The following is a 27761-nucleotide window of genomic DNA, read 5'->3' as shown; positions in this document are numbered from 1 at the left end:
CCTCCACATGATAGCTGCCAACATCAGTCAGGGGTAGGAACTCTATCCCTCCAGAGGTGAGATTCTTAATCCACAACGAGCTGCTGGTGTTTCCAAAGATAATGTTCAGTCCCAGATGACATTCCCATTAGAGGTTGTTGGCCACTCCGGTCACTCTCCTGGACCATGTTCATTCTTTCATTAATGTAACAACAAGTGCAGTAGCTTCTGGCATGGTTTTCTGATCCATGTCCATTATGAGCAACAGTGACTCTGACTCAGACAGATACAGGACAGGAAATGATTCGATCTTCTAACATCACGCTGATTATCAGGAATACAAAGTAAAGGAGGAACATTGTGAAGCCCAGGATCTTGTTCATTCTCCATTTGCACGATGCAATTGAAGAGATCACAAACAAGAGCATGAGAAAAAGCAAAACAATTGCACAAAACAAGCCATTGCTGCTGACTGGAACAGGCTGTAATTTATTGATGAAAGAGAAGAGCAACCAAGGGACAGGCAGGCTGCAAGATTGAAGAAACAATGTGAATATTCTTAATTTATAATATAATAATCCTACATACATATAATAATCCCACATACATAAACAGTATTTTACAATTTATAAAGCACTTATTTTTATACACACACACACACACACACACACACACACACACACAAGCCTATGAAATAGAACAGAACATATTAGCCCCATTTCACAGATGAGGAAACTTAAGTTCAGGGAAGTTGAAATTACATGCCCAAGGACTCACAGCTAATAACTAGAAGACCCTAGATTAAAACTGAAATTTTCTGGATCCAGGTGGGGTTTTTTTCTCCATAATTCATGACGTGCCTATGAGGAACCCAGATGGATTGATGTTTGACTCTCTAATCTCACAATTTTTATGTAAGTCCTATCTCAGGCTAACATGTCTTTAAATTCTTCAATGATCAGGGCTATCCTGTGCTCCACACCCCCCCACCATACACACACACATACACAAATTCAAATTAAAGAAACCAAAGCCACTACCCAAATCTGGGATACGCCTGCGGAAATGCAAATAGCCCAGAGGTTCTGCTCTGACAAGTTGGGAGGAGGGGGTGAGAGAAGGGGTACAGGAGGATGCTGCATTTGCTTGTTTAGACAAAATGCTTTTAGAGCCTCAGAGCTGGCAGGAGCCCAAATGTAAAGGAGCAAAGATATCAGGAAGTGAGACTGAGTCACTGCTCCCTCCAACCCCACTTCCACCACCTTAGAGGTCAGTGAGCAGAGCATTTGACTGTATTTGGTAATGAATCTGGTGGACTTTGTTTTTCAATTCATCTATAAATTCTACTCGGTTACATTTCAGGCAGCATTTTTGCCCTATTATCCCATCTGGCTGTGACGAATGAAGGGAGGACACTTTGCTGCCTCGTAGACACTAATAATATAAATGCCCTTTTAGTCCATATATAAATAATGAAGCAGAAAACTAGCAACAGAGCCAACACAGTGTTTTCCAGTCATACTTGATATGCCTTGGAAAGCAACTTTGCCACTCACCCCACGGTGATATCAAATATATTACTGCCCACAGAGCTTGACACAGCCATGTCTCCCAGGCCTTTCCGAGCAACAATCACACTGGTGATGAGGTCGGGAATGGACGTGCCTGCCGCTAGGATCGTCAAGCCCATTATCTCTTCAGAAATCCCTACTGTTTCACCAACCTGGTAAAAAGTTACAGTGATAAGAAACCATGGCAACAGCAAGGGGAAAAAATCTGAGGCTCTTCAAAGCACCAACCACATGCTATTTTGTACAAACCCAACCCCTTTCCACAGAGCTCAGCACACTCCTTTAGCCTGGGAGAGATGAGCCACACAGAGGAAGAGCAGAGCCCCTACTCCAGGCTTCAGGGAATGACGCAGCTCTTGTCTAAATTGGACAAGTCTATCTTTAATACCACCTCTCACTGTCATTCCAACTACAACACCTCCACCTTCCCAAAAGAACTGCCCCTCCAAAGATTTGTTCATGTCATGTTTCCATTTCCAGAACCACGGACGCCTGCTATGTGCCAGGAACTAAGTTAGAGGCCAGAGATAGAAGTATGAGCCCACAACACTGACCCTACTCCCAGCCTAGTGAAAGAGAAAAACTTGTAACCAGCAATCCCAGGCAGAACAGAAAAGCCATGGACACTCAGAGGAAGACTGACTAAATGCCCGAAAGAAGGCAAAACTGAGCTTGCTCTCATGAGTGTGCACAACGTCACCAGGTGGAGGGGAGCGGGGCATGCATGACAGAGAAAGCTCAGAATAAGGCTAATAAGCAACGGTCAGCTGGGTCAGACTGTGAAGGGCCTTCTATGTCAGGCTGCAGCATGACTGTAAGACAAGACCCACACTTGAAAATACTATACTCACTGAAATGAAAAGTCAACTTTTGAGCCTTTACAAACAATGTAGAAACTACAAATTCACTTGAGCCTCACCATTGCCTGGGTACTGGACATTCACCCTGAAGGAAAAAAAAGTGTCCCTGGGACCCGCTGATGCAGGATTTAGTTCACTCACCTGGTGAGCCCACCATACCATGAGGTATGAGAACATGGCTATCCACATGATGGATCCCAGGAAGGTGAGAACAAAAAACTTCTTAGACTCCTGTTGGCAAGTTTGAAAAGGAAGAGAAATAAGTTGCAGAGGCTAAAGGTCTTTGACCCTTCCGAGGGAGCCCCAGAATCAGTGACAGGACCTGCTAGGGGAGTGATGGAGAGGGTCTGGAGATGGGTCAGCTGAGATCTGGATCTCCAGTGAAGACCCGGAGGAGGCTGGGGAAGGAAGGAGTTGGCGGCCCGCAGGGAGTCCGGCCAGCAGGGCATTCAGCAGTCACCAAACTGAAGAGAACTATTTGCTTGCCCTAGAATCAGACTGGTCTAGGTGTTTGGTGTGGTATCTACAACCTCCTGCTGCTCTACGCACCTCGGAACCTCGAGGTAGAGTATGGATGGCCTTTGGGTAGAGCATGTTAGTCAGAGCTTTCCCTATAAATGAGAATGCTGGGGAGAAATAATACTTTCCCCCTATGTTTTCAGAATATCGCTGTGAGGGGCGGGGGGGAGCTTGGCATTATTCCCATATTAAAATCAAGAAACTGACAATAGGAGTTGAGGTACTAGTTCACACGCTTATAGTGATGGAAATAAGCACATTTTAGGGCCTCCCACGCCTACCGGGACGTCCCCCTAGGCATGTGGTCCCTTCTGGAGCTGCAAGGTGCATCCCGGATAGTCTCTGGTTGAGCCCTGCCAAGCCAGTTTGCCCCGTCCTCTCACCTCTTGTGTGAGAGTGCCTAGAGACTCCACAGCCTCCCTGGGGCACAGCTGGCCACACTCACCAGCCTCCGGACGTCGGGCACGGTCAGCCACAGTGGGAACACAATGGGCAGGAGGAACAGGTAAATGGCCTGCTTCTGCCTGGTCTTGGGCCACTCCAGGGACAAAGGCTCCTCATTTGCCGCCTCGTCTTCCTCCTCCTCCTCCTCCTCCTCCTCCTCCTCCTCCTCCTCGTCTTCCTCCTCATCTTCCTCCTCGTCTTCATCTTCACTTCCACCTCCTTCACCTCCCCCTTCACCATCTCTACTTTTCTCATCACTTTTGGCTTCACCCTGACTTTCAGCACTGAGTTCCTGCTCTTCATTTTCGCCCTCATCAGCTTTCATTTCACCATCTTCTGCTTGGAGCTCACCTCCACCTTCATCAGTTACTTTTCCTTCTGCTAGGAGTTCATCTTCACTATCATATTCATCCGCGCCTTTTCCTTCTTCAATTTCACCTTCAGGTTCACCTTCTCCTCCTTCCACTTCGATTTCACTTTCATGTTCACCTTCTCCTTCTGCTTCGATTTCACCTTCATGTTCACTTTCTCCTCCTTCTGCTTCGATTTCACCTTCATGTTCACTTTCTCCTCCTTCTGCTTCGATTTCACCTTCATGTTCACTTTCTCCTCCTTCTGCTTCGATTTCACCTTCATGTTCACTTTCTCCTCCTTCTGCTTCGATTTCACCTTCATGTTCACTTTCTCCTCCTTCTGCTTCGATTTCACCTTCATGTTCACTTTCTCCTCCTTCTGCTTCGATTTTACCTTCATGTTCACCTCCTTCTCCTTCTGCTTCAATTTCACCTTCACCTTCCAGTTGAGTTTCATCTCCACCTTGTTGTCCGTTTTCACCTCTATCAGGAGTTTCAGCCTCTTCACCTATCACTTCACCCGTGCTCTCAGCTCCAGCCACATCTCCTTCCTGCAATCCAAAGGCAACAGATAGTGTGTAATAACTGATCTGCTTGTTTTCCTTCCCAGTTCGTCCCCATTTTTGTTGTTGTTGTTCTCAGAATGGATCTAAAAACTTGAATATGAGGAGAAAACTAGTACGGTCGTTCAGCAAAATTCCCTTCCCAACATTCCCACCTGGTGGTTGTCCTGTCTTTATTTGATCATTTTCAGGGATGGAAAACTCACCACCTCAGGTGGCTTCTGCATCTTGACAACTCTGATTAAAGTCCAGACTTATAACAAGGTTCTACCCTGTGTATAGGTTGGCTCTTTGGAGCCACACAGAACAAAGCTAATCACTCTTCCACAAAACAGCTTTTCTCCCTGAGTTAGAGATTCCCAGGTCCTTCCATCTTTCCATGCTATGGCCTGGAGACTCCTCCCCATGTTGGTGAACTCACTCTAGTGAAGTTTATACCCCACGAGGAAGCTTCAAAAACTGAACACAGAACACCACACAGAGTGGAATAGGACTATCACCTCCCTTTCTTAGATACCTGCTTCCATTAATGTTGCCTAATATGGCACATCTTTTGGTGGCTACATTGCTGCGTCTACTAAAACTCCTAAATTATCATATTACCTTATATGTATAAAATGATGATGATAACACCTACTTTCTGGGGGTTTCTATGTGCCAGGCACTATGCTAAGTGGCTTAAATAATAGTAGCACTTAGTGTGTTTCATGAGTCAATTAATTTATGATATAGACAGAATTAAGCCCATCTAACAGATGGAGAAACTAGGGTACAGAGTAGTTAAATAACCTGCCCATTGTTCACACAGTTAGTAAGCGATAAAATTGGGCCTTGTAATATGGATAGTCCAACTCTCAGCCTCTTAACCACCAACCTACCCTGCTTTGCAATTGCCAAGACTGAATGAGATCTTTGGTTCTCAAAGCTGGGTAGCTTGGGGAGCTTAGTAGAAATACAATTTGCAAAATAAATTAATAAAATCAAAGAAATACAGATGTCTGAGCCCCACCTGGACCAACTGAATTAGAATCGCTGTGATGAGAAGCCAGGAATCTATTCTAACATACTCACAAGGGGTCCTAATACATCTGCTTGCAGACCAGTGTTTGGGCACCAGGGACTGACTCCATATGTAATCTAAAAGCCACTGATTGTGAGTGTCCACAGATTAGGAACCCAACTATCCTATAACAACATGCCTGGCCAGTCCCTTGAGCAAATGACCTGGGCTGTGTGCCCATGGAGTATGTCCTCATCTATAACAAATTTCATGACACAGGCAACCTCCAAGGGATGCTCAGTGAGTCTCAACTCCGCTGCATATTAAAATCACCTGGAGGCTTTAAAAACATTCATGCCCAAGGATCCACCCCAGATACTCTAACTTAATTGGTTGAGGGTGAGGTCTGGGCATTGATTAAAGTTCCTCAAATTATTCTATATGCAACCCGAGTTGTAAACCCCCGATGTAGTAGTCAATAATTAATATTCATGAGGCCTGTGCTTTGAATTGGAAACAATGAGCAGATTTTAGTCTGAAATAATTCCTGCCCTCCCTCCCCCAACCCCATCGGGAGAGAAGGCTTCCTGGAGGAGATGACAAGTCATTTAAATCCATAGGTATGGGAGTGTCCGCCCAGCCTGCACCCTTTTCTCTGAGAACTGTCACACCTAACACCCTCTGAACGGGTGGCTCTTTTTTTTTCCATGTTGGAGTCAAAGCACCCCGCCACTTCCTGCCACAGCTGATTGGACACAGGCTGGATCCCTGACCTGGGACCTAGCTTGAAGAGATTCTCTCTCTCCTGAGACTGGGAGCCAGTCATTGGTTGATCCCCCTGTGGACTGAAGGCCCCTTGTCAGGGTTTAGGGCTGTGCGTGCCCATAAGAAAGCAAAGGAAGCCAGGCTGCCAGACGAAGCTGGGTGATAAAGCCTGCACACAGAGAAAGGGACCTAAGGGAGAGCAAGACAGAGAGTGAGAAGCCACTAGGGTCACAGATGTCTGCTCAGGCCTAGGTGCAGTTCTTTGTGAGACTGATCTTGCCCTGGGATTCCAGGAGGTACCTCTGCACCCTCTTAGTCCCTTTCGCTTGAGCTGGCTGTAATGGTAGGGCTACTCAGGACATTCATGACACCATCAAGATGTCTTAGACACTAAACCCAAAGTTGCTGGCTTAAGGATGAGATAATAATTGTGTCAAGCAGAAAAAAACAGGGATGGAACTTGTAAACTAAATGTTTCTTTACTGTCATTACTCAACCCTTACTGAGCACAGTTGTGCATGCAGGCATTGCATCTCTGTGGGAGAGACAGACAGCTCAGACGTGCATCCTGCCCTCAGGAACCTCACCACCTAGTAGGAGAACAAGAGAGACTCCGAAATAGAGCATGGGGAAGGCAGTGATAGGAGCCCTGAGACAGGGACTGAGTACAATGGGCATTCATTCATCATAGAGAGGGTGGGGGGATCAGGGAAGCTCGATGGCCACGGGGGCATGAAGAGTGGCCTGGAGAGGTGGGTGAGAGGGACATGAAGGCAGAGGGGAAAGGGTATCCTGAAGGGGAGGAAACCAAGGCCTGGAGGTAGAAAAACATAGAGACAAGGAGCCCAGTTTGGCTGGAGCGTGGTGGAAGAAGAGGCTGTGTGGCCGTTAAGACAGCGGCGGCAGGACTCCGGAAGCCCTGTAGACAACCCTCAGGGGTTCCAAGGCATGGATCCAGCAACCCTCCCTGCTGCATGGCTTATTGCCCCCTAGTTTCTGACAGACCCCCCGACAGTTACTCCTTTAAAAAAAAAAAAAAAGATTTTATTTATGTGTTTGAGAGGGAGAGAGAGCACAAGTGGGGGGAGGGTCAGAGGGAGAAGCAGACTCCCCGCTGAGCAGGGAGCCCGATGTGGGACTCGAGCCCGGGACTCCAGGATCATGACGCTTAACGACTGAGCCACCCAGGCGCCCCCTGAGAGTGACTCCTTATGTTTTTACAGCACGTGACAGTTGACAACACAGTCTCGTATATAGTATGTCACTCATACTGAGGTGTTAATGTGAATTAACTGGCCCCATGAGGTACGTGATCTTCACAGAAAGGGCCATGCTTACCTCAGAGGAATGAACCTCAAACAGCATTTCAGACCTTCAAGAAGGAAGGATTTGGGGCCAGCAAGTCCCTCCCTGGGCCTCTTAAGTTTCCCCACCTAGGAAGAGGCTGGTGCCTACCTGACGGCCGGGGTCTTCCTTCTCCTGATCCCCCTTGACATCTGGAGCGGGGGCTGGGGGGGCTGTGACCGCAGGAAGCTGGGCTGGCTCCTCCTCTTTAAGGGATAAACACGGAATAGGTCAGAAAAGTGTGCCAGGTTCCGAGGGCGGCTGCCAGAGGCTAGTGTGAGGGGCTCATCGCCCTTGTCCACCTCAGCTTCTCAGAAAGTTTGGGGAATTTCTTGTCGAAAGGAAAAGTAACGTGTTGTGATATGAGCTGCTATTGCCCCGTCCACAGAGACAGCTGCGGATAAGAGCACGGCTGGGAGTGGCCATCCTTGCTCCCCCTCTACTCCCAAGCATTTCATCCTATGAGCAGCTTGGGCAACAGGGACCAGGAAGACAGCAAAGCCCCCGCCCTCAAGGTCTGACCCTTCCCCCCACCACCTCCGTGGAAAGGGTCCTGGTGATTTCAAAGACAGCAGCTTGGACGCCTTGAAATAGTATTGCAGGGAAGGGACACTCGGAAAGCCCGGAACGCCGGGTTTAGGAAGAGGCTCTCTCACTTCTTGGCTCTGCGGCTTTAGGTAAGTCACTCGACCTCTCAGCTGGGGTTTCCCTGTCTGTAGAATGGGGAGAATGGCGACTGCTCTCCCTCCCTCCAAGGGATGCTGAGCGCGTTCGGCAGGCCTGGTGTGCTGTGCAGCACCCACCGGCCAGTAGCTCTCTCACTCCCTCCACCCCAGCTGCCACAGGGATGCTGCACTTCTGTATCACTGGACCCCTGGTGTCCTTCCCTCCTGGGGTTGCTGGTCTCAGACCAATCCCTAACAGCACTGTCCTTGTGTAGAAGTGACAGGAAGAAGAAATAGAGGCCAATAGAGTCTCCTCCGGGACAAGATGTAGTGAAAAAGAAGAGGGACTTCAAGCACATATACACACACACACACCCCGGGGTGGCCGGCCTGCCCCATCAGAGCAGAGTGTGCAGGGAGCTGTCCAGGGCCTCCCTCAGGCCAGCAACCCCGGCAAAAAGGGAGGACACTGGAAGGAGGAGGCCGGCATGTGGCACCAGATCATCGCTCCAGCTCACTGGCTCCGAGAGGCCAGGAAACAGGCCCCAGCCCCTGGCCAACAGGAGGGAGGAAGGTGGCAGGAGGAAACCCAGCGGTCTCGTCATCTTCTCACCTTCTGGTTTGTTCTCTGCGTTAGCGTGAGGCTTGGCTTTGGCCTCCTGACTCAAGCTCTCCGTGTCTTTGGAGGGGCGGGCTGCAAATGAGAAAGGGAACACATCTTACCCGGGACCCTGCAGTTAGGCTGGTCAGCACAGCAGCGGGAACAGCTGAAGTGGGTGGGAGGAGGCTGGCCTGGGAGTTGTGGTCTGGATGCTGGTCCTACTAGGCTTGTTCATGCTGTGCATTTCCCAAACTTTCACCTTAAATCCCCTGCATCATTACTAACTGGTTGTGACCTTAGGCAAGTCACTTCCTCTCTCTAAACCTATTTCCTTTCTGGTAAAATGACATGGTTGGACTCGGAGGCAACAAATAGGATTTATTTCCTTCATGAGTTCAAGTGATGGCTGTTGGAGCACTAGATTGAGGAGGATTCTGACCCAAGGTTGGTAGGAGGAGGTGCCATGACTGATCAGTGATGTCTGCAATGAGCAGGGAATGGACAAAAAATGGCAGGGAGATATTTTTGCCATCCGTGAATTAGATTATCTGTTTGGTCCTTAGCAGCTCACTTTCTATGAATCTACCAGAAGCTCTGCTGTATAGCTCCAGGAGCACTACCTGTGGCCGTGTTCGTGAGACCTCCTTCTCTGGCCAGAAAGGGGAAATAGCTGACCACCAAGCTCCCTGCCCCACCCTTTCTGACCCCAGGTACCTGGAGCCCAAGCAGGTACACAAAGTGTACACACTTTGCCAGAAGCCTACAGAGCACTGTGTACACAATAGAGCTGCTCTGACAGTGAAGCAAGAAAAATGAGGAGGGCAATCTCTTTCAAAACGTGCTTTACGTGGTAATTCAAGGTGGAGGCACAGAGACTAAGGTGCAGGGGCCCATCAGGGTCCTCCCCAAGGCCATGTGGCCCCGGAGGGTGAGGACAATGGCACAAGTGACAAAACAACGTGGGCCGTGTGGAATGTATTCTGGAGCCCAGGCTGGCTCTCCCCTGTGAGCACTGGGTGACCTTGGGAAGCCTGCATACCCTCTCTAAGGCTCCGTGTCCCCCTCTAAAAAGGCAACGTCGTGATACGCACAGAGCACTGATGTGGGGGTCCATGAGACAAAATAAATAAGAATGCTTTAACTGGTACAATTAAGTCTTGCTAGGTTAGCCGGGATTCTGGAGCCAGAAGAGCAGGTTTGAATCCTAGTGCGGCCACTTGCTAGCCAAGGACCTAGCCCACTGATTCCTTAACCTCTCTGTACCTCAGACTCTTCCTCTGTAAAATCTTACAGGGTTGTTGTTAAAGGAATAAATAAATTTATCCGTGAATGTGCTTAAAACAGGGCCTGGCACCTAAAAGCACTACATAAGCATTCGCTACAACGAGGGTGAAGTGAGTGCCTGAGAGCAGCTGCCCCACCCAGGAAGCAACTCTGAAGGGGCCCCGCACTCCAGAGGGTTCGAGTCAGAAGGGGCCCTGGAGATCCTCTGGTTCCTGACACAGACAGACTGAGAAGGTGCAACGCAGAAAACCGCGGGGACCAAACGCTGCCTGGGTCCGGGATGGGCAAGAAATGTAAACAGGCCTGGAATTTCCTCCTTTTGGCCTGTCTCCTAAACTCTCAGAGTTGGTTCAGCTGCAGCTGCTTCTGGCAAGAGGCTCCATCCTGCAGAGCCACCCCTTGGGCACGTGAGGCCCTTCAAAGTGTCCCGGTGGGCCAGCCCCACAGGTCCGAGTCAGGGCCCAGAGCCGAGAAGTCCAGAAGCGGGCCCTCCACTGCCTCCTTCATCCACACAACTTCAGTGCCCCCTTGGCACGGATGGAGCATTGCAGTCCTCTGTGGAGCAACACAGAGTTGCTGTTATCACAGGAGAGTTCCGCGGCTTCCAGGGCTGGCACTGAGACCATCGGCTAACTCTGGGTCAGAGGGGCTGGCAAGGAAAACCAAGTCCCCCTGTTTCCTTCGGACCCCTCCTCACACACCCTAACTTCTCATTTCCCACACCACTGAGGAAAGCAGGTCAGCTGCAGGGCCTCTTTCTGGTCCCCTCTCCTCTCTCTCATGCATACACACACATCCAAGTGAAATCACCATAAAAGGCATAGGGTCCTGGAGAAAAGCCCTTTCACAGGGCAGGGGCGAGTTCAGACCACACATAGACTCTGTGAAAAGAGCCAGAACACCTGGAAAGGGTGGAAACATCTGGAGAACCATTTGGAACCAGCAGATGGAAACACAAACGTGTGTCTGGAAAGTCTTAGGAACAAAGGCCTTTGTCACTGCTCAGCAAGGTCCCAGTGCCTCCTGGATGGGGCCTCGGGGTGTAGAATCAGAGTTGGCCTCTCTGAGCAGGACTTCATCTCAGAGCCCAGAGCGTATCAGCAGGCACTGGCCACAGGGTCCTTTCTATGGCTGCCACATGTGCCCACGATGTACGAAGCCCGCTCGTCCTCCTGGGACTGGGACTGTCGCTGGCTCACCCAGCGCTCATTTCCTCACATGGCCTCTCTACTCTCAGCGCAGCTGGATCATCTCCTACTTAGTATCAATCTCCTCTGACCTGGGCCTGGCCCGGCCATCACATAATCCTGTTAGGACAAGTAGGTCAGCTGCTGGTCACAGAAGTGGCCCAGGCAGGGGGGCCTGTGGTCCCATTCAGGGGAAGATCTTTATCTTCTGGACTTTGCCAACCCAGGGACGGAGTTTCCTTCAATGCCCCAGGCCAGGCATGCCCCCAGCACCGATCACCCACAGGCTGCTGGGTGCTGCAAACTCCACTCTCAAAACTCCAGGGGCACCGATACTTGGGGGTGGCCTCCCTCTCTCAATGTCTGCCGAGGCTCAACTGAGGATTTTTGGAGGAAGACTTGATCATCTCGTCTTTGTCTCTGCTTTTCCCAGTCCAATACCCTTTTAAATACCCAACAACCCAATACTGTATCTGCAGGGCCTGAGGAAATTTCTGAGCCCCCCACCCCACCCCAAGTTTTGTCCCTGAGCCAGAAAGGTAAGTCCGGGTGCTTCCTGATGCTCACGAGTCAGTCTCTGGTGTCATATTCAGCTCAGCCCTCTGGGGAAGGGGGCCAGAAGGCAGGACTTGGTAAGACGGATGGTGAGAAGCTCAGCTACTCCCATCACTCGTCAAGTTAGACATCAGGCCCCACTTCACTTTGGCCCCCTACCAACCCAGAAGTGGTCCTGGCAGCTCCTTTGGGGTTCCTGGCTGGAGAGGGGTTTAGCAGTTTTCGTAGGACTCCAGAGCTCAACACAGAGCACAGGGAGGTACCACTCAGAGCTTCTGGGCTGTGGGGCCCTATAGGAGGTACCCCCAGCAGTGGCCCTGGCCAGTCAGCCTGCACCAAACTGCCTGGCTGGAGATGCTGTGGGATACTGGAGCCAACTTGTGGGTGGTGGGTTTCGTAGGGAAGTCACTGAGGGCAACCCCAACATAGACCAGAGCAGGGCACACGGCACTCACGGCCTTGCTAACTACAGGTGACCTCTTTTTACAGGAGGGGACCCGGAGACAAGGAAGTCATGGGATGTGGATACGTACGGACCTTAGCTCCTGTCGAGTCCTGTGTCTTCTCTCTGCCCTGTCTCCCAGACTCTTGACCCCACACCCCAACTCTCCTCTGCTCCCGACTCCCCACCCTGCCATCGTCCTCCCCACTGCCTCCTAGTTTTGCAGGCCCCTGTTTCTGTCCAGCCGCAGGAGGGAAGGAGTAGACAGGAGACCACGCAGGTCTGGGGAGGCCTTGCTTACCTTCTCTCAGAGGGTCCAGGCTGTGGATCATGAGCTGGTAGATGGGGCCGCGGATGATGCTGTTGTGCAGAGAGGCCGGGCTGCTCGCTCGGGTCAGCATTGCAGGGAGCACTGCTGGGAGCTGAGCAGGGGAGAGCCACACAGGCCTCAGTGGGCCCCTGCCCAAGCCAGGGGAAGAGCCACACGAGGGCCTCACTAACCCTGCTCCCCTCCCTTGGAAGTCAGAACAAAGCACAGGAGCCTCATCCTGGCCTCCCCTCTCCTTTCACCTCCATCAGCAGTGTTACACTGCTTTCTTTCTCAGCCTCCCCCCACTCTTCCATGACTGGCTAATTCTACATGCGGAATAATCCCCCCAAGGTCTCAACAGGGAGCAGACGATGTGTGCGAAGCATGACACATTAACTAGGGTTTGTCCTTCCCTGAAAATACACTCTCACAGAAACACACACTCACCCACACACCACACACACAGACCCACTGTGCATGGGCACACTTAACGGCCCACAAAGCGTCATCATGCTTTATCATTGCCCCAGCCCCGGAAAAGCAAGGCTGTGATCCCCTTCTACAGAAAAGGAAATGAAAACTGAACGAGGCTAGGTACCTTATCCAAGGTAAATGAAAGACTCAAAACTAGCACTCAGGACTGTGGATTCCCAGTTCCCTTCCTTTTTTTCCTACCCACAGATGCTTCAAGAGACCTTCATAGGCACACACATACTCACATCTATATGTGCAGATACCCAGATGTGACACACATAGAAATATCATCTGATTTACAAAAGGCACACCCGAGACGGACCAACCCTGGCTCAGTCCCTCCCTCCCTCCCCCGACCCCCATCCCCCATCCCTCTGGAGCTGAACTCTTCTGCCATCTGTTGGCTGTGGTAACACAGTACTTCACAACAGGCCTGGGGGTTTTCTTTGGATGAGGAAGATGTCATTCAGGCCCCAGCCTCTCCTGAGGTTCCCATAGTTCTTCCCAAATATCCCACCGGCAAAAGGCAGCTAAGATACAGTTTTTCAGAAACCTCAGTCCCCCCTACTCCCAGTGCCCCTGCTATGCTGCTCTTATTTCTGAAGCATTCCAAAGCCACAGGTAATTAGGCTTTTAGATCAATTCTAAAAGTCGAGGCTTGAATTCGGCTACTCCACAGTCATTTTACAGATGCAAAAGCTCACATAGCAAGTTAGTGGCAGAGCAAGCAGTGGCATCCTGGAGTTAGCTCCCAAAGAAGCACCTCTTCCAAGGCCACCTTGGAGGCAACAGTCCCTCTGGCAAAGGAGCTGGCTCCTTCACTGGCTCATCCTGGGAGCACTCCCAGGAGCTTCCCAAGCCTGAACCCGGCCCAGGATCCCCAACATCAAGGCCACAGTGCCTCAGGGCTATGGCTGTCCTCCGAGACCCCGCAGTGTCCCTGCTGAGCCGACTCCACATGGCACCCACCTTTAGCTTCTTGTTTTCCTGTAGCTCATCCACCGCAGCCGCTCCATTGCCTGGCTGCAAACAGGGACAGGAATCACAAGATGTTTGGAGAGACCCTTACTCTCCCTCTCTACTTCCCTCTCTCTCCGGGGAACCCTCAGGTGGGAACACAGAAACACACCCAAAGATAACCTGCTCTCGGGCGCCGGGGCGGCTCAGTCAGTTAAGCGGCTGCCTCCGGCTCAGGTCCTGGTCCCAGGGTCCTGGGATCAAGCCCCGCATCGGGCTCCCTGCTCGGCAGGAAGCCTGCTTCTCCCTCTCCCACTCCCCCTGCTTGTGCTCCTGCTCTCGCCGCGTCTGTCTCTGTCGAACAAATAAATAAAATCTTGGAAAAAAAAAAAAAAAGATAACCTGCTCTCAGAAGATGTTTTACCACGTCCAAACCCCAGCCTGGCCTTTCACGGTCTGGCTTCCCTCTACACACCGTAGGCCCAGTCAAACGTGTCCACTGTCTACAGTCCAGGAACCCGTCTTTCAGTCCCTCAAAGGCACCATCCTCTCTACGCCTGTGAAACCCTCATCCTGGGGCCCCTCCTCTCACGTTTGGCACCCTCCTTCCCTCACTCCCCACATTTCAGGTGTCCATTTACACGTCACCTTCCTCTGGGGAGCTAAGGTGTTGTCTCATTCTCTTTTATAGATTCCTGTTCTTTTCCTCCATAGCGCTTTCCTCAATTTATTTGTGTGTTAACAAACATTGCTAACATTGTTAACAAACATACCCGTAAATTAACTGCCCCCTAGCATCTTGAAGGCAGATTGCCTACTTCATTTGCCACTGTGTGTCCAGCACAAAAACACTCCTGGGCACTTCACAAGATTCAATAAACATTTGTTGAATGAGGCATGAATGAACTGTCCTCTGACTGTCCCCAATCCATTCCAACTGCTGGACCCTTGTTCACGACTCTTCCCTCGGCTTAAAATGCCTTCTCCATTCCTCTATGTCTACCAATTTTTCAGAAAATTCAGGGTGAATTCTTCTATAAAGCTTTCCTGAATGACCCCTTCTACTCCCACACCCTCACTCCAGCTCCCTATGATACCTCTCTCCTCAAAAGCTGTGTAACAACAGTGAGCACATTTTTTTGTTACCAAAACTTGGCTCTATGATCGAGTAAGCACTCAGGTCCTGGGGAAAGCTGCAGGGCAGCCAGCTGGGAAATGAGACAGCCCTAGAAAAATCTAAAATGAAGAATCATTAAACCCACAGTACTTATTGTCTGGACCACTAGCCTTCAACCTTGCATTTACTGCTTTATAGTGCCATTTGAACTTTTAAAAGAATCATTTTTTAACTTTTGACCTATGTCAGTTGTCTACCCAGCTAGACGCGATTTTTTTTTGAACTTTCGATACAGTCATCTCTGTTCCCTTAACCTGCAGCACATTTCTTGTACATAGTAGGTGCTCACTAAAGGCGAGCTGAACGAGTAGCTATTCCTAAGTAGCTTCCAGTGCTATCTTCAGGCAACATGGTCACCAATAGTTGCCCCCCAAAACTGTCTTCACCTCCCCACTCTGGCCTCTGTGGCCAGAACTAGAACTGGACGTTCTATACTCTGTCTCTGTTTCAACTCAGAAAATAAAGAAAACTAGTGCCTGAGCCAGGGCTCCTCACCCTCCCATCCACCCAATTTGTTCATTCATTCAGTTCTTACTTCCCCAAGCACCTGCCCTTTATAGGTCAGTGTGCTAGTGCTGTCAGGATACAAAGATGTTGCGGACACGGGTTCTATGTCCAGAAAGGAACTGGAACCAATGCTGACAAAGCAGAACGTGGTTCAAGAAATGAGAAGCGTAGATGAGGGTGTAGTGGTGGGAGAGACAAGAAGGCTTCCTGAAGTAGGTAGAATTTGAGTAAGCTTCGAAGGATGGGGGAGGTTTGAATGCTGGACGCAGATTGCTGAATGAATTAAATAAACAGATGTATGAACCAATGAATATGCAAATGAATGAAATAGAGCAGAAATAACCCATCTGCATATGCAGGGAACACTGCTGTTTTTCTGAACAAATCCCCCGACTCTTTCATGACACACGGGTAAGTTTACTGGTATACTGGAGGCTATGGCACCAATCCCTGCTGGTCCGGCCATCTCACGTTTATCATGTCCAACCTTCACCCATTGAGTTTCTGGAGGCAAAAAACTGTGAGGAGCCAGGCTGCCCTTTGGGGTAGCTAGTTCTGTCCACAGAGGGGCAGGAGAGATTGACTTTTGCCCCATGATGCACATGCCCAATGATTTTTCTGCTATCAGATGTACTCAAGCCAAAATATTTCTCTATGAGTTCATCATTCTTTGCACCCATCAATATCTTCTGAGTTCAGCATGTACTTCTAATTTTCTGAAGCCCTTCACATTCGGTTTCTCATCCAAGACTACTAACTCCATGAAGCAGACAAGGTTAGTATTATTACTGCTCTTGGATAGATGAGAAAACAGAGATGCAGAAAGCGTGTGCCACTTGCCCACACTCACAGAGACTGTCAGAACTCTGATCTCCTGACCCCCATTAGATGTTGTTGTGGTGGTTGTTTACTAGCTCACATTTCTTTTCCCAAGCATAAATAAGGTAATGAGGTGAAATCTCTATTCCCTAGTGGCTCTGTTTCAAATTATTGACATTTTAGGTAAATGGACATGAATGTTCATCTCCATTTAGATGTGGATGATGGGTCTATTATGGGTAGCAGTCCCAGCAAGTAAGTGCTTTCAGAATATGCCCTTAATACAAACACATTTCACATCCACCTCTGACCCCAATCCATTGCCCCTCCTCTTTCTTCAGCCTCATCACCCCACCTTCTCCTTCTCCACATGAAAAGTAGCAAAGGGGCTGAGGAAACCAAAGAGGATGTCTTCCTGCCGGCCAAAGCCCCCAGCACCTGTGATGTATCTTGCTGAGGTTGAGCAGTGGGATCCCCTTGTAGCCATTCATGGGAACCTGTGATGGCAAATGTGGCAGTCCCTCAGGGGGCTCCTCCTCCTGACTTCCAGTTTCTATCTCCCATTGATGTAGCAGTCAATCACTGACCTCTCCCCTTCTAGACCATCCATGACACATTTCCTGAACCACATATTTTAGTGTGTGATTTTTTTTTTTAACATTCATTTAACAAATATTTACTGAATCCCTGGTCTGAGTCCTGCCTTCACCCAGGTTATACTCTAGTAGGGGACTCTTCACACTAGCCCTTTCCTGACTACAGTCTTGCACTCTGATCCACTCATTTGTCTAAGCCGGAAACCCAGAAGTCTACCTGAATTCCTCCCTCTCCTTCACAGCCCACATCCAATTAGCTGTCAGACCTAGTTTCTTTCTTTCTTTTTTTTTTTTGGATTTTTATTTATTTATTATACAGAGAGAGAGAGACAATGACAGCAGGAACACAAGCAGGGGGAGTGGGAGAGGGAGGCAGAAGCAGGTTTCCCGAGCAGGGAGCCTGACGCGGGGCTCGATCCCAGGACCCCAGGATCATGACCTGAGCCGAAGGCAGACGCCCAATGACTGAGCCACCCAGGCGCCCCAGACCTAGTTTCTAAAAGTCCTCAAATTTCACCTCATCTCTCCATTCTCCCGCCTACAGTCCTGCAAACCACCCCCCTGACTCCTGATTATTCCTCTTCTAGTTCATTCTCCATCCCTCAGCCAGAGTGATTTTCTAAACAAAGCACAGATCATGTCCCTCCCCCACACCCTAGGGGCTTACTATCCTCACAAGGGAGTCCAGACTCCTTAGCTGAGCACCTATCAGCCTCCTCGTACCTCAGTCCAGCACTGTCCAAGAGAAATAGAATGCAAGTCACACACATAATTTTAACTATTTCAGTAGCCACATTTTCTAACGTAAAAGAAACACGTGAAATTAGTTTGAATAATATACTTTAACCCAATATACCAAAAATATTATAATTCAACATATAATTAATATAAAAATATCAATGAGCTATTTTGCCCTTTTTTTTTTCCATACTAAGCCTTTGAAACCCAGTGTATATTTTATACTTACAGCACATCTCAGTTCAGATTATCCCCATTTCAAGAGTTGAGTAGCTCCATGTAGGTAGTGGTCACCATACTGGACAGTGCAGCTATGATCTCATGGTGTCTCATTCCCTTGGCCTCTCCACAAGCCCAGGAGAATTCTTACCCCTTCTTCAGTCAGCCACCCCCTGCTTGTCCTTCAAGATTCTGCTAAACATCGCCTCCCAGAGGAAGCCTTCCCTGACTCTCTGGTCTGCTGAGATGTCCACTCTCTGCAGTACTAAATCCCTTAGCGCTTTCCTACACCATTGCACATCAATTTCATTTATCTGTCTTCCCCACTGAGGAGGATTTACCATGGAGCCGGTGAAGCTTAATTTCCAAGGCCCATGTCTCCCCTACATAAACACTTTCCAAGACCTTGTATTTGATTTTTGTACCAATAGTTTTATATTCTTTTTCATAAAGAGTGTCAGGCCCCACAAAATCTGGATCAACTCCCACTCTGCTAGACTGAGCTCATCAAGGACTTGGGACTGTGCCTTTTTTCTCATTGTAACCCCAGACCCTACACGGGCCTCATATAAAGAGATTCAATAAATGTTTGCTGAATGAATGAACATTGGAGTTCTTTAGGGCACAAACCTAGGGCCTCCCCCTCCCACCCCCACTCTCTCTCTCTCAACCGGTCATCGATTTTAATTATCACACATTGTCAGTGATTCACAAATTTCTATTTCTAGCCCAGACCTTGATTCTGAGCTTCAGGCCCATGTGGGCAATTGCCTCCTAAACATATCCACCTGGAGGGGACATAGGCACCCACACTCATCATTCCTGAGTGGAGAGTCTTGAGTTTTCCTAAACCTGTTCTTCCTTGGGTCTTCCCTTTTTCACTGGGTGGGACCACCATCTACCCTGCTGCTCAAGCCAAAAACCTGGCAGCATCCTTGACTTCTCTTGTTGTCTCACCCTCACATCCACTTCATCACCAGTCCAGATGATTCTGCCTTCAAAACGTCTCTCAAAGATATACCTGCTGGATGCCCACGACAGCCTCCTAACTGGACTCCCTGTTTTTACCCTTGCACACCTACAGTTCCTTCTCTACACAGCAATTAGGAGCAACCTTTTGAATATGGCTCTTCCTCACTTCCTTCCCTGCTGAGCTTCAGTTAAAATCCAAACTCCGTATCTGACCCATAGGGCCCCACAAGCCACCTCTCCAGCATTACCTTGTCCCACTCTTCCCTTACTCACTGACCATACTGGCCTCCAATTCTTTATTCTAATGCACTGAGCTCCTTCCGGGCTCGGAGCCTTTGCAAATGCTGTTTCTTCTTCCAGAATTCTTACCCATGGAGCACGGGGTGGTTTCTCTTCTCATTCTGCAGATCTCTATTTGGACCTTTCTCCCTCCAAGAGGCTTCTCCTGCTCTCCCTTGCTAAAGGGGGCCTACCACCTCCAGTCCCTCTCCACCATATGCACGCTTATTTCCTTCACAGCACTTGTCACTCTCTGAAATTATCTTTTTACTTATTTAGCATCCATATGCCCACTCCCCCACACTAAATAAGGTTAGTTTTATATTTCCAACTTATTCAGGGGGCAGAGCATCTAGAAATCATGCTGTTATTTGTAGAACACCATCAATATCTAATTTCATATTTAATCCCATCATATACACTATGAGAAAATATTACTGTGTGGCATGAATGCATGTAAAATCTCAATTACAGGTACACATGCATCCATGGAAACAACAAGCTATTGGACCAGGCATGATCAGGTGTTTGAGTTTTTCTGTTCATATTCATTTGTTTCTTATTCATTCATTTTGTCATCTGCTAGCACCAACTAACAGGTGAACACTAAAAAAAATGTTATGAGGAAAAAAACCCCTAAAATTGAGAATTCTACTCTTATCATCTTTTTCTGACAACTGGGAGGAAGCTAACTATCCAAGGGATTAAAGGAGAGAACCCTGGGGCACCTGGCTGGCTCAGTTGTTAGAGCATGTAACTCTTGATCTCAGGGTTGTAAGTTCAAGCCCCATGATGGGTGAAGGGCCTATCTAAAAAAATAAAAATAAAATAAAAATGTGTGAATATTACCAAGAAAGAAAGAAAGAAAGAAAGAAAGAAAGAAAGAAAGAAAGAAAGAAAGAAAAAGAAAGAAAGAAAGAAGGAAAGAAAGAAAGAAAGAAAGAAAGAAAGAAAGAAAGAAAGAAAGAAAGAAAGAAAGAAAGAAAGAAAGAAAGAAAGAAAGAAAGAAAAAGTTGGGAACCCTTCAGCCAAGGCTAGGAGGGGCTCTTTGGGAGCTTAGTGGATTCCCTGCAGCCTAGCATGAGTGGGGTCCACAGATGCTGGAGAGGCCTTCCTGTTCACAGGGCTTCCTGTCCACAACCCTGCTGTCTCCACAGTAGGTAGCTGGCTATACAGGCCACTGATAGAAGCCCTTGGAATAAATGTCAACCCTGACTAGAAAGGGAAGGACTGGCCCCCTTAGGAGGCACCTGGTTTGTCTGCTTGGAGGGTCATGTTGGTTGGTTTAATTAAAAAAAAACCTTGCTGGGGAAAAACAAAACAAAAAACAGACAAACCAAAAACAGCCCCCAATGCATATGAGGAAAGAATGGCAGACTTTTCTCCAGAGTTTCACATTCTGAAGTATTCTTGAGGGCATGATGTGGATAGGGACCCAAAAGGATCCAAAATAGGCTTGTTCCCCTCCCCCCTTGGATCCCTTTTTACCACTGGTGCCCCTCTGACCATATTGCCAATCAGCATCTCATGCAGATGGCTGGTCTTTCTAGCTAAGCTGGGAGCTCTCTCTATAAAGAAAGGCCTGTGGTGCTTCAACCACAGATAGATAAAGCTTTTTAAGCCAGGCCAGTGCATCAGCTTTGCTGTTTGTTGACTTTCTGTGATTATGCATGGTCAAGACAAGTCAGATATTTATCATTTGGGGCTACAATAAATACACTGAGAGTTGTATAGTTTATATTCAGGTATACTTTATACACAGGTATAAAGTTTCAGAGCAAGTCAATAATAGGGGTTGTAGAAGACATCCCAAACCAATACATGCCAGTTTGACCAATGTTATCTAAAATAGCTTAGCTTTGATTTTTTTTTCAGCCAGTGTCAAAAGAGAGACTCTAAAATTGTTACTATGTGTCCATGTCTGATGCTACACCATTTTATTTTTTCTAGAAATGCTCTTCAGTGAATTCTGATTAGAATCATTTCCGCCCCCCCCCCAAAAAAAAACCTTTATCCCAATTCTAGGTTGTCAGAGCAGAATAAAAAGTAAAGTGAAAGGCCCTCCAGCTCAGAAACTCTACAGATATCAGTTGGGTAAATATTCAGGAAGAAAATGAATCATTCTCTGCTGCTCTCATCCCCAAGTTGTTCAGATAGAAGACCTACAAGGATGTTGTACTTGGGGGGCGCCTGGGTGGCTCAGTCATTAAGTGTCTGCCTTCGGCTCAGGTCATGATCCCAGGGTCCTGGGATCGAGTCCCACATCGGGCTCCCTGCTCCGTGGGAAGCCTGCTTCTCCCTCTCCCACTCCCCCTGCTTGTGTTCCCTCTCTCACTGTCTCTCTCTCTCTGTCAAATAAATAAATAAAATCTTTAAAAAAAAAAAAAAAAGGATGTTGTACTTGGGAAAACAGCATGTGGCCGCTCCTGTCTGTTGGTGTATTGTCTGTGGTGCCTTTCATGCTACAACAACAGAGCTGAGTTGTGACAGAGACTGCATGGCCTGCAAAGCCTGAAATATTCACTGTCTGGCCCTTTACCGTAGAAGTCTGCCAACCCCTACGTGAGATCATCATCGCACTCCCTTTATAGATAAGCAACCTAAGGTGGGAAAGTAAAGTGACTTCGTAGCACTTTGTATAGGGTTTGTTCTATTGCAGTTACTCTTGTCTGTGCCTGTCCCTTCTACTGGAAGGGACACAATCTTTTCCCCACACTGCTTTTCATTTAAGCACTTACTGATAAAGGTTTGTTGAATTGCACTGACTTGCCCAGAGCAACAGGGGCAGTTTGCAGTGGAGCCTGGGTTAAAACCCAGAAATACAGTTTCACGTGCCAGTGGTGAGAACCACCAATGAGCTTTGGAAACGGATGAGTTAATGATCCTCTCTGAGCCTCAGTTTCCTCATCTGCAAAATGGAGGTTACAATCCATCCTTGTGGGGCTTTTGTGAGAAATTGTTGAGATCAGATATGTATGGAATAGGCCCTCCATAAGTAAGGATTCCCTCCCCACTCCTTTCTCTCTCTACAGTGGAGCCCCTGAACTGTTAGGGTTTCCTGAGGAAACTGAACCACATACTTGTGCACCTCCTGCTAGAGACGAGAGCCCAGGCTCACCTCTTTGGGAGATATAAAGAGTGTTTCCCCAAGCAGTGGCAATGATGAGCCTGATGCTGTAGCTACCCCTCCACACCTCACCCCAGGCTGGCAACAGAGGAAGGGAGAGGCCCAGATGTCTTTCCTGTTCCTGTTTCTCTCCAGAGGGAGCTGGCTCACACTGTCCTCCATCTCTCTTCCTGCTGCTTAGACTTCTCGAGCACCTGTGGCTCTGACCTCGCCTCCCCAGCCTCCCTCCCTGGTTCCTACCACTCTGTCTGGTTATGCCCCACTTCTCTCTGACTTCTTCACTTCAGAGCATGGCTGATTGAATAAGCCGCTTCCCAGGCCCCCTACTTTCCTGGGGTGATGCTCAAAGAGGGGAACCATTAATCAAGGAGAGGTGTGAATCAGTATATCAACAGGAGTGAGAGAGTAAGGCACGTTTATTTTCATGTTAAAGTGAAACAGTTTACAGGGGTGAGGACACACTCTTGCATAAACTGCAAAAATGAATGCCAACACAGTTTACTAGATCAACAATTGGATTTCCAGAGAATTGTTTCATGAATTCAAAACTGAATGGCTTGCTCTCAGTCTATTAGTGAAGTGCAGGACAATCTATCTCCCTCTAACCAGATCATAGGTGGTGGCCAGCAAAACACAGACATAAAGATACAAGCAAAGACAGTTCTCTCTCTCTCTCTCTCCATCTCTCCCTCTCTCTCTCTGGCTTTTAGACACCGGAGGTGAAATCCAAATCCAGATATTTTAAAAACCATTTCAAAATAGCCACAGTTCTTATTATTTGGACTAATTTTTAGTAAGGAGTTGTTAATGCTGGAAAGTACTAACTATAGGTTTTTTCTTTTATTAAAGATTTTATTTATTTATTTGTGAGAGAGAGAGAGAGAGCACGCACAAGCAGGGGGAGTGGCAGGCAGAGACAGAAGCAGACTCCCCACTGAGCAGAGAGCCCGATGCGGGGCTTGACCCCAGGACCCTGGGACCATGACCTGAGCCGAGGCAGACACCTGACCAAGGGAGCCACCCCAGTGTCCCTTAAAGATTTTATTTTTAAGCAATCTCTACACCAAACATGGGGCTCAAACTGACAACCCCAAGATCAAGAGTCACATGCTCCACTGACTGAGCCAGCCAGGCACCCCTAGATTTTTAATTTTAAATAAATACAGATTGACTTTCAAGTATAGCCAGTAATTCAACCTCTTTGGTTTTTTTTTTTCAATAACACTGTTAATTAAAATTCATACTGGATCTGTTTCAGCAAATAAGAACAGAATTGTGATCGGCACCGCTCTCACTGGTTGGCCAAGAGCTGCTACTAATGCCCTAGAAGAGTCTCTTAAGTAGGTTATAAATTCTCCTTTGAAATCATGATTATGCTTCACTTGTTTCACAAGCTCTGCTTTGATGGTCTGGTCCTCGCAAAATGGAAAATTTAGAATTTGTAGAGTTTAAATAAAAACAGAATTACTGATAATGACCGGGAGGCACATCAGAGGCATTTTGAAAATTGCTGGCCTGATGTACACCAAGGCATTAGATGCTTTTCTCAGAGGAGAGTGCCAGGCTTCATGGCCACCCTCAGCAAGGCCCTGAGGACTTCATTTGGAGGGAGGCCCTTCTTTCTTCATATTAAATGATGTAATGCTCTGAGCCTCCCTTTCTTTTTGAAGCTTCTGGCTTCAAGGAGCAGTAGGCTGACAGGAAATAGCACTGAATGGGGAATTCGGATACTGGGTTCCCATTCTGGTTCTGATACCTGCTGGCTGTATAACCTTGCATAGGACATTTCTTCTTTGGTGGCCATCTGCAAATATGGCAGGTGGTGCTCAGTTGACCAGACCAGACAAATAACCACTGTGTAGGGCCAGCTAGAACGAAACTCACTTGGACGATGATCGTTAAACAGGACCTTTTGGTGACTAGTTGGACTCTGTCATTTCTGCCAGAGAAGGGAAGGGAGGGACCCATCCAAGGTCACACTGTCAGTTAGAGGCAGAATCAGATTAGAACCCAGATTTCCTGACTTGTACTTCTATGCTCCAGCGAGAATACCACATCATCTCAAAAATCCGAAAGGAAGTACATTTCATCTCTCTTGCATCATATATCTCCCAGACACGCTGCTGAATTTGGTCTCCATTCTGCCCACTCATCAAAACCGCTCTGGATTAAGTAGCTAAGTCCTTCCATTCTTTGCGTGCAAAATTCTGCCCACACCAGTGGCTTCTCTGAGACATGAAAGAGGCAGGCTGAGAGCCAACCTTTGCCCGAACCCACCCTTTAGAAGCAGGAAAGAAACAGGGTCTGTGTTCCCTAGGGTACCTCACTTTGGAGTCAAGGAACAAAAACTTTGAGATGAATTTTCAGAGATCACTTCCCCACTTTAATCTTATCTTGAGGGTTATTGAGCCATGCAATGAACTTAGAAGGAAGGTCCCTCACAGGGGCAGAGATATTCTTAAAAAAGAATTCTGTAGCCAAGAGAAAGCCTCAGGGTTGGAGTTCTGATATCTGGCCTCCACTCGACAAGAGAGAGGGCCCTGCACCCAAGGCTAGCTTGTCAGCGGATGAGTGGAGCTCTCATCTCCAATATATCAAAATATATATCAAAATATAATATATATTGGATATATCCAACATATCAAAATCAAAACAAAGACAAAAAACTTCCACCTTGTCAGACCCCATCCAAGCCACTAGCTCCAAATCTGGAATGTGAACAAACAGGATTAAATGAGAGAGAAGGTGCTAGATGAACCCTAAACACCATGCACATGGAAGAGATTATCATTTTTCCCTGCCTGATAACTCCTTGGATGTTCTCCAAAGCCCAGCTCAAATGTCACTTCCAAACACCCAGTGAGACCAACCCAAGTTCAAATCTTGGCTCCACTGCCTATTTGCTGTGTGACCTTGAACAGTGCTTTAAATTCACTAGGCCACTGCCAATGGTGGATCGTAATAATAACCGTTGGATGGTTGGGAGCTGAGCCAAGGTCACTCTTGCCAAGCACCTGACAAAGAATAGGACTTTAAATGTTGAATGAATAGCAAAGGGAAGCAGAGCACCCATCTCTTGAGGTCTGACCCAGCAATTTCCATTCTACAGTCACTGGTCTCTCCCCTCATCTTTTTACCCCAAAGGGGCTACAGAAATTTGAGCCAGCCTGTCCTTACCTTGCTGAGGTCCCCTAGGGCCATGACCTTGGCCACTGGCCTCCTGCTGAGCTGCTCCTTCACCCAGACCTCGAGCTGCTTATTCCACTTCATGGTGAACACATATAAAGCATAGGCCAGCAGTAGCAGCAGGCTTTCCCACCAGGTAATGAGGCTGTCCAGGAAGAAGAGAATGAGCATTATCAGGTCAAGGATGTAGAAAGAGACATCACGGAATAAGGGCCACCATGTGAGATTGAGGATCTCCCGGGAGAAGAGGGCACAGGTGCCGATGACAAAGAGGATGTTGAACACAGCAGAGCCCACGATGGTACCAATGCCCACATTGCTGTGAGAGATGAAGACACCAATGAGGGAGGTGAAGAGCTCAGGGGCAGAGCCTCCAGCAGCCATGAAGGTGGCACCTGCCACATCATCTGAGATCTGCAGTTTCTCTGTGATGACACCCAGGGCTGGGACAAAGTACTCGTCACACACGATGGCCAAGGCCACAAACACGTACATCATGCCAAAGATGTGCAGGACCACCCAGCCCTGTCGCCGCTCCTCTATGCTGAACAAGTCTGGGGGGTACTCTGCCTTGGAGGGAAGGTCTGGCCAGCCAGGAGGCAGCGCTGAGGGATTGGAACTAGGTGCCTCTGGGATCATAGCTGTTGTCAGGCTGGGGGAGGGAGCAGGGGGCACCGCTGGGGCTGGCTCCACAAACACACAGTGACGGACCTGGATGGCTGGATTTGCCCTGACCTTGGAGGGTGATGAGGGCCTGGGTACCATGGAAGATTTCTTTGCCAGCCCCCGGAAGGTGGCGGAGGACATTCCGTTGGTTGACACACTGGTTCCAGATAAGGGATTACTAATACTCCAAGTAGCGGTAGAGGCTTTGGTTTCTGTTAGGCCACTGCCTGCTGTGGTGGTGCGTATTGTCACTTGCCCCTCAGAGATGGCTGTGGTGTGCTCCAGGCCCATTCCCAGGGGCATTGTCAGCTTGTTCTTTCCCACTAACCTCCAGGGCTTAGTCAATCTGTTATTGTCCACTCTTCTGGGGGTAGTCAGGGTGTTCTCTTCCGTCATACTCCTTGGAGAAGTCAAGATGTTTGTTTCTATGTCATTTATCAGGAAAGTTGGCGTTTTATTAATTATTCCCTTGAGAGTAGTTGGGGTGGTTTCCTCTACTATTCTCTTAGAGGGGTTGGTCTCCAATATTTTGGTGGTTGTCATAGTTTCACTCTCTTTCACTGTTGTTCTGGGGGTGATCCCATGGCTCTCTGTCATTGTCATGAGTGAGGATGGGACATAAGTGCTTACTAGTCTACCAAGTGGAGATGGGGTATATTTCATCACCTTTCTCCCAGCCTGAGTTGGGTGATAGCTCTGCATTTCTACCCTGGGTGATGTTGTTGGGGTATGATTCTTTACCGTTGGCCTGCTTGAAGTTGGGGTGTAGTGATTCAGTACTCTACTGGGTGTGATTGTGGTGTCTTCCTTCATTCTTTCTGTGTCTGCAGCTGTTAGGCTGTGGTTATTCTTGGGTATTGTTGGAGTGATGTTGGCTGTCCTTCTGGGTGGATTGGGGGTATTCTCCATTGTTATGCCAGGTGTTGCCTCACCCCTGCCCACTGTAGTTTGGGGCACCCGTGTGTCACCCGCCATTTCAGAGCTAGCTCTTGGAGGGTCACTGCTCACCATCATCATATTGTTGTTAGGGAGGTCACGGCTGGCCAGTTTTACAGGGTGTTGGGAGGAGACTGCTGCCCACAATGAGGGGAGGCCCCGGGGGCTCCTCAGGTGCTGGTAGGTGGAACCGATGATCAACATTCCCAACAGGAAGAAGAGGCGATTCCAATGAAGCCGCTTTGGCCGGAGTAACCGCCTCTCCCGTGTTCCCATTCTGATCAATTTCCCCATGATGGCCAGTTATGCCTGGTTACAGAAGACGTCTCATTCTGTCCATGGAAAGATGGGGTCTGTTTTGGGATTCAGGTTGGTGATCAGTGACGATTTCTCCATGAAGCCCAGCCAGGGGGTATCCACAAACCTAGAGGAAGGGTAAAAAAAAAAAAAAAAAAAGCGTTATTTGCCCCTAAGAGGAGAGCTGGGAGCCATCAAACCATCACCTAGAAAAGAGTGATGACAATTCATACAGAGGCCTTTGTGCTAGGAAGCAGTTGTTTCTGCTGGAACAAAACTACCCCTACTGCCTGTTCCAGAGAAAAATGCCTGCTCTTAGGAAAAAGCATTAGAGGTCCCCTGTGCTGTGTAGGCATGCCAACAGCCCAG

The 27761-nt window shown here is 48.3% G+C and overlaps 1 protein-coding gene across 6 annotated transcripts; it reads right to left on the bottom strand.

Moving 5' to 3' along the window:
- Nucleotides 1-257: 257 nt before the first annotated feature.
- On the bottom strand, nt 258-27389 carry SLC24A1 (solute carrier family 24 member 1). Of its 6 annotated transcripts, XM_088024864.1 has the most exons (11): nt 25485-27389; nt 13886-13939; nt 12434-12554; nt 8677-8757; nt 7510-7604; nt 4166-4277; nt 3851-3904; nt 3375-3748; nt 2552-2641; nt 1536-1702; nt 258-507 (listed from the first exon to the last, which is right to left on the bottom strand). In XM_088024864.1, the coding sequence occupies exons 1-11, from the start codon at nt 27387-27389 to the stop codon at nt 258-260; spliced, it is 3303 nt and encodes a 1100-aa protein (XP_087880990.1). The 6 variants fall into 6 exon arrangements, with proteins under 6 accessions (XP_087880990.1, XP_087880988.1, XP_087880989.1 ...); XM_088024862.1 differs by having other exon boundaries at nt 3375-3730; nt 3824-4277; nt 12434-12544; nt 13882-13939; XM_088024863.1 differs by lacking the exon at nt 3851-3904 and having other exon boundaries at nt 3375-3730; nt 4082-4277; nt 12434-12544; nt 13882-13939.
- Nucleotides 27390-27761: the final 372 nt, after the last annotated feature.

This window comes from Eumetopias jubatus, unplaced genomic scaffold, assembly GCF_037043125.1.
Source record: "Eumetopias jubatus isolate StellerSeaLion01/CBP00866 unplaced genomic scaffold, mEumJub1_p1.0 scaffold_7, whole genome shotgun sequence".
Lineage (NCBI taxonomy): Eukaryota > Metazoa > Chordata > Mammalia > Carnivora > Otariidae > Eumetopias > Eumetopias jubatus.
This window is presented reverse-complemented; position numbering and strand designations above follow the sequence as displayed.